This window comes from Aulostomus chinensis, chromosome 9 (genome assembly GCF_037954235.1).
Source record: "Aulostomus chinensis isolate RoL2024-O1b breed Wild chromosome 9, RoL_Achi_v1.0, whole genome shotgun sequence".
NCBI lineage: Eukaryota > Metazoa > Chordata > Actinopteri > Syngnathiformes > Aulostomidae > Aulostomus > Aulostomus chinensis.
The window spans coordinates 602,501-608,932 of NC_141328.1; the positions used below are offsets into that span (position 1 = coordinate 602,501).

Sequence of the window (6,432 nt, forward strand, 5' to 3'; positions counted from 1 at the left end):
TCTGCAGCACCACCAGAGGTGGCGCCAGGGCACGCAAACGCTGGTCACCACTGGCGTTTGAAGGAAGAAGAACAAGATGCAACACCGTACTCGTACTCGTGTTAAAACCAGGGTTAGGGTTAAAAGGCCTCCTTTAAAATGCCTTGGTGCACCAAGTTGTGCATTTTTTTATCTGTTATCCGATTGAAGTCATTGCTTTCACAGACCTTGCAGACTGGAACTGCTGCATTTGACTCTGTTATTTAAACTGAAAGAGTTCAATATCAGTCTGACCTGGTTCACCTGAGAGTGCGTTCCAGGTGATCAGGCCTTTGACTGTAACAGCCAGGGTCAGGTCGAGTCATCAGTGACCAGCAATAACTGGCCGACTGTCCTCCTCCTCCTCACAGGCCCTACTATGATAATATGACCATCTCACCTAACCTGTATCCAGCCAATGGGCACATGATGATGTCACCTGAGGTCTATCCACCCAATGGCTACCTGTCCAGGGGGACAACTGACCAGCATCCAGGTAGCAACTACCTGCCCAGCGTCTCCTACAGCTTAGATCACCTTGACAGACTGGACTACCAGGTGATCCACTCTATTCTCAACCTCCTGATTTAGCCTATTCTGTGTGCTATGCTACTGTGTGCTATGCTACTGTGTGCTATGCTGCTGTGTGCTATGCTACTGTGTGCTATGCTACTGTGTGCTATGCTACTGTGTGCTATGCTACTGTGTGCTATGCTACTGTGTGCTATGCTGCTGTGTGCTATGCTACTGTGTGCTATGCTGCTGTGTGCTGTGCCACCATTCGCTATGCTACTGTGTGCTATGCTATTGTGTGCTATGTTGCCTTGGCTATGCTACTGTGTGCTATGCTATTGTGTGCTATGTTGCCTTGGCTATGCTACTGTGTGCTATGCTACTGTGTGCTATTCTACTAATAATATATCATGATATTCCAGCAGCCTCCAGAAATGTTGCACTATCAGCCAAACTCAGAGAGCTGTTTGGTCAGCTGCTACAACACGGAAGAGCCAAAGAACTTCTCCACACAGGTATTCGTATGTCCACCATCCTTCTATCTTCATCAGTTGTTCCTGTCCTTGTTATCTTCTATGATCCACTTTCTTTGTGTTTGCTGTATCAGACATGTTTGTCTTTTCATTACAGACTGACTATCGGTCTCCCTGGCGACCTGATCGTCCTCTCAGCTACCTTCCTCTCAGTGAGCTCGACAGTGGACTTGGCTGCGGACCGGACAGCCCACACCACCGAGTGGCGCTCTCTGAAGCTGAGACGGATGCCATGTCGTCATTGCCAGGCCACACCCCCTCATCTCAAGGGTCATCCTCTTCCTCTGAGTCCCTTATCTCCTCTGAACCCAGTGACTCAGGATTCCACAGTGTCAGCACTGGAGAGCACAGACGCCTACATAAGATCCATGGAAGTCATGCCCACCGACAAGCCCACCACCTCCGCTCTGGCCTCTCCCCACGAGAGCAGAGGGGACGCTGGGATTTGGAGTCCATCCCTGAGACAACATTGATGAGCCACCCTGGGGCGCCGCAGGCATCTCACTGCACCGTGGGTAACAGCACAACCACAACGGTGCACTTCCACCGTGCTGAGAGAAGTCCCACCTTACCACGCCACCGTTTGCCACCTTCACCCTCCATTGGTTAGTAAATATTTATGATTGACAGAATAAGGTTGTTGATAGTGTTTCAGTACCAAATGTGTTCCAGCTAGGTGATGATTAAAGCCCCTTAAGAGGTAACATCTTCTCAGGTTCCGGGAACCACGGCATTTGGTTTTGTTCCTCTGAACCATTTTCGTCAGTTCTGTTTTCACTGCATTTTATTTCAACAGCCATGTTTAGCCTTCAAGCAGCATTGTTATATCACGGCTATGACATAGAGCAGAATAACATGAAAGCTTCCAGGCCAAGTTCCAGGCCTGACTCACTGTTGGTGCTGACGACAACAGCTCCAGTTAGAACCAGTAACTCGCTCTTTAAAAAATGTAGAGTTTTTTAATCCTGCGGATGCATTTGATCATGGCAAAGCAGTGGACCTAAGGATCTCTTTTAGTTCCAGTTCTTGGGGTCAGACTCAGGATCAGGTGTCTGTTTTCTGTCTGCAGGTTGTCGAACGGAACCATGCCAGCGAAGGGCATTATGGCTGGAGCAGCAGCAGGGAGGAGGCGGGACCATAGACACACCAGGCCGAAGTCAAACAATAACTGATCTGAGTGATGGACAGCGGCACCGCAGGGCGAGTCACCCCAACATGGCTGATCCAAATAGTCTGAGAAACAGACTCCACAACAGCCAGACTGGTCCAGCCAACAACACACTGGGGCCAAGGAGCCGGGCCAGTTACCCCAGTAACAGTCACCCCACCAGTCACCTTAGCGTGGACAGAGCCAGTTTGACCAATCATCAGAACATGAGAAGGAACAGCAGAGAGGAAGACACGCTCTCTAAGAGTCCTGGTTCAGGTTCCAGTGGAACATCAGACTGGCGTGGTTTTCAGACCCTCGGGAATCGAACTTGCAACTGGAAAGGCTCCACAGCTCCTTTTTACAGCACCTTGGGAGCCCCACAACGGAACCCTCACTCTCCGCCCTCTCCCCGCTCCAGACTGTCCAATCAGAAGTCAGTCAGGAACCAGCTGCTCAAAGCCAGAGCTTACCGACTGGCCAGGGAGCGCAGTGAGGTCACCACAGATGAGGAGGTGCGAGGAGAGGGAGGGGGGGAGGCAGAGGGTGAAGGGGAGGAGGGGCGATGGGCAGGGAGATACTGGAACCGGACTGAACGGAGGCGCCACCTCGCATTGTCACGGCAACACAGAGAAAGGAGGGGGGGGGAGGAGCAGTTGGGGGGGGTTCAAGGGTCGCTGTCGTCTCAGACGGTTCTGGAGCTGAGCCACATGAAACAGAACCGGCTGAGGAACAGCAAGCTGCTGGATGATTGGACAACAGTGGAGGAGCTGCTCACTCACGGGACCAGAGTGGAGGGCGACGGTCAGCTCTGTCCCAGCCCTCTGCTATCCGTTACTACCGTCTGAACACCACCTGATCCGTTTCTGGGGCTGGGCAGAAGCCTTCGCAGGTCCAGATTCAGTCTAGATATGTGAGGTGAGACGCACCAAACTCACCGGCTGGTTTGCAACATAGTAAACATACTGCACCCCCCGTGACTTCCTGAACCAAAATCCAGATAAAAAACAAACTCAACAGCAACATTCAAGTCAGACGGTGATGGCTCCTCGTGATACGATATCCTTTGCAGTCTCTGTAGGAAAATTTGTCTTGGACTCAAACGCTGTACATAAACCCTCCATCAGCAGAAACTCTGGGTGTAAACTGTTTTTTCTTGTGGGTCGATAACACACATTGGATCTGATGATGTCTTAGCAGCTTTTGGCCAGCAGCTAAAGCTTGATTCACACTCCTGCGTCTGCGCCTGCAGTGTAGCACCAGCACCTCCAGGACAGGTGACAGCGTAACAGCTGTCACGGTCCATCTCCTAGCATAACAGTTCCTCCGACGCATTTCAATACCATCCCCTCGTCTCCTCTCTTATTTTGTCGTACTTGAGTATTTACACTATATACTAACATCATTATATAAAGAAGAAGTTCCCTTTACCAAAAAAATGTACAGATTTTTTGTGGCTTATGATTTTTGTGTACTGTTATTACTCTCTTACTTAGAAAGCCCAGTAAATCCAGTCAATCAGCCTCAGGCTTGTGTTTTCTGGTCTGTCTAATACGCCACCTGACAGGTAAACCTCAACGGGCCTGATGTGGACAGATATGTCCTGCAGCTGTACAACCAGATTAATTCTATGTTAATTCCACATCTGGACCATTTCTGGCTAATACACAGATCATGTGGCCAGAGTGGAAGTCAGCAAGAATTGGCCCAGAACTGAGCCCTTGGACAATCGGCTGACGAACCAGAACGATGTAATAAAACCTGTTGAAATCCATATAGACTTCAAAATCAAGGTGGCCACATGAAGTACAAAAGACCAGTGAAAACCGCTCTCTTGATACCACCGCCACTGATACTCAAGATTAAATCCCCAACACACGGGCTGTTTAAATTCAGCTTCAACTTTAAATTTTCCAGCTGAATTCATCTCACATTATCTTTGAGGAATCTGGACCTCTGATATGAGACTCAGATTTGTTGGTTATCAAAACCTGAGCTGTGTTTTGATGTGGAACATCTGAAGAACCCTGATCCTGGGACTCAAACCCAACTGCACCAACTGACCTGAACCTCTAATTCCACCACGGACACCAGCGACAACACACTTGCTGGACGCCAGCCCGAGTCTTCGCATGCCAGACTGTCGCAAACATCCCACCACGACATGTTGCCTTTTAGAAATGTGTCTGTTTTTATTTCTGGTTTGCTGCCTTTTCTTTCCTTCTCTGTGCCATAAAACAGTCAGTTGACCGACTGAACTGATGAAAGCTGTCAGACGGCTGCTTGCCACACCTTCCCTTCGTCACCAGAGTCTCAGCTGAATGTGTCCACTCAGGGTTGGACTGGAAATGAATGAGAAGCTGCAAGTTGCATGCAACTACTTCAAAGGTGACTTTGCATTGTTGGAACAGTCTGGAGAATATTTCTATTGTTTTGTTGTCGCTGATGCCAAAAATCTGAATCCACATTTTCATTGTCTTAACAAACACTCCAGGAAATATGCTTGGAGTCAGAGGTTAGAAAGCTGTCACCAGAGTGACTGAGCGTGAAGCTCCGGCCAGGACCACCACCCTGTCCCTCCTTGTGGATAAAACAAAATGGAGCCAGATTGAAATGTTGCAACTGTGAGGAGGATGAGTTCTGTTCCTGGTTCTTCAGGATATTATATCTGGTTTGCTGTATTTGAATGGAGGAACAATTTAAAGTATTACTCCACCCACGAAGTGTACCTCACCTCTCCAGTCCTCACCACCAGGAGTACTCAGCTCACTCAGGTGTTTCTCCTCCATCACTTCTTAGTGACTCCAGAATGCAGGAAGAACCAGCCACATATATTTAGCTAGAAGCTAACAGAGACTGATGCTAACAACAGCTAAAATGGCCAGGAACGTCTGGTCACCAACACTCCAGGGGGTCTGGTGTGATCCAGGTCTCCTTGATCCAGACTAGAACACTTCAGGTTCTGTGCTAATGAACAAGTGAGCACGAGGTGGTTCAACAGAACGCTTCAACTGGAGTCACACAGTGACAGTTCTCGTTAGTTCTTATCACAAATCAAAGTGTTTGTGGATTAGCGGACATGGAGGGCGAAGGTTATACGGGTCGATGAGGCTGGCACTTTATTTGGGAACAAAACTCCTACAGTGATGGCAGCACTGGCCTGGTCCTCCATCATTTACTTCAGGAAGCTTCACAAAATATCAGATGGAAATATTTTGATTGAGTTCGTCAGCTGATTGGTTGCGTGCAGGACCGATGGACGACGCTCATCAGTCCCATGTTTGAGGAAGTGAGGTGTAAGAGAGACTTTGATGGGAAGCTGGAGGAGATCTGAAAGTGTTGGGAGCTTTCTTCATCTGACTTCAATCAGGGTTAAATGTTATGATGCAATAATGTGTCATATAATGAAAGTGTTCATTTGTTAAATATTAGAAAATGTCCATTTATTTTCTTATTCTGTTGAGTTTAGGAGAGAAATATCCCAAACAGTTGTCAGGTGGCTATGTTAGACCAGTCAAATGATTTTATTGTTATTTTCTAAACTCTGTGTGTGTGTGTGTGTGTGTGTGTGTGTGTGTGTGTGTTTTCAAGACAGAGAATATAAATTGATGCTAACTTGTTTGTAGAGTTGAGCCAAAGCTCACATGCACCTTTGGTTTTTCCATCATCCTGCTACGTACCTGTGTAGATGTTGGTGTTAGCAAGTAATATTCATCATGACCGTGTAAGCTGAGCCTGCTAACTCCTGATTAGCAGACAGCACCAAGGCTTGCTCAAATGTTTTCAGAGCTAAAGTCAGCGCCCCACATTTTTAACCGACTGGACTTTTAACTAACATGATCACATCCACTCCAACTCCATGAACCTGAGCGACAGAGCTACAAACCTTGATGAGTCCACCTGACAGCTGAATCTGAACAAGTTGAGTAACTTGATCAATAAATATTAAAAAGCTCACTGACTGGTTTGATGCTTTACCAGATAATCTGAGGTTAAATTCTTTATCCCACGTTTTCTTTGAAGAAAGTTCACAACTGTGATTTTTCAAAAGATTCTAAGATTTTTCTAATCGCCTCATAGCTCGTAGTCTTTCTCCAGAGTTTGAGGAGTTTACTTACGCAGGCCAAAGGTCCACAGGAGCCGTGTTGGGACGTGTCTCTCCACCCACACTGGTCCAGAGGTCCTTGTCATTGATTCTGTAAGACCTGTTATAATTAGAAG

The 6,432-nt window shown here is 47.6% G+C and overlaps 1 protein-coding gene across 4 annotated transcripts in view; it reads left to right on the forward strand.

Moving 5' to 3' along the window:
* Positions 1-6,162, forward strand: part of LOC147255285 (uncharacterized) — an 18,495-nt gene extending 12,333 nt beyond the window's left edge. For 3 of the 4 annotated variants that reach the window (XM_086212892.1, XM_086212893.1, XM_086212895.1), the window contains 4 exons: positions 390-576; positions 954-1,046; positions 1,162-1,669; positions 2,134-6,162. In XM_086212892.1, the coding sequence (XP_086069018.1) occupies positions 390-576; positions 954-1,046; positions 1,162-1,669; positions 2,134-3,059 (1,714 nt within the window). In that variant the 3' untranslated portion in view covers positions 3,060-6,162. The remainder of the gene's footprint in view (positions 1-389; positions 577-953; positions 1,047-1,161; positions 1,670-2,133) is intronic. The other variant, XM_086212894.1, reaches the window with a different exon arrangement.
* The last annotated feature ends 270 nt before the right edge of the window (positions 6,163-6,432 follow it).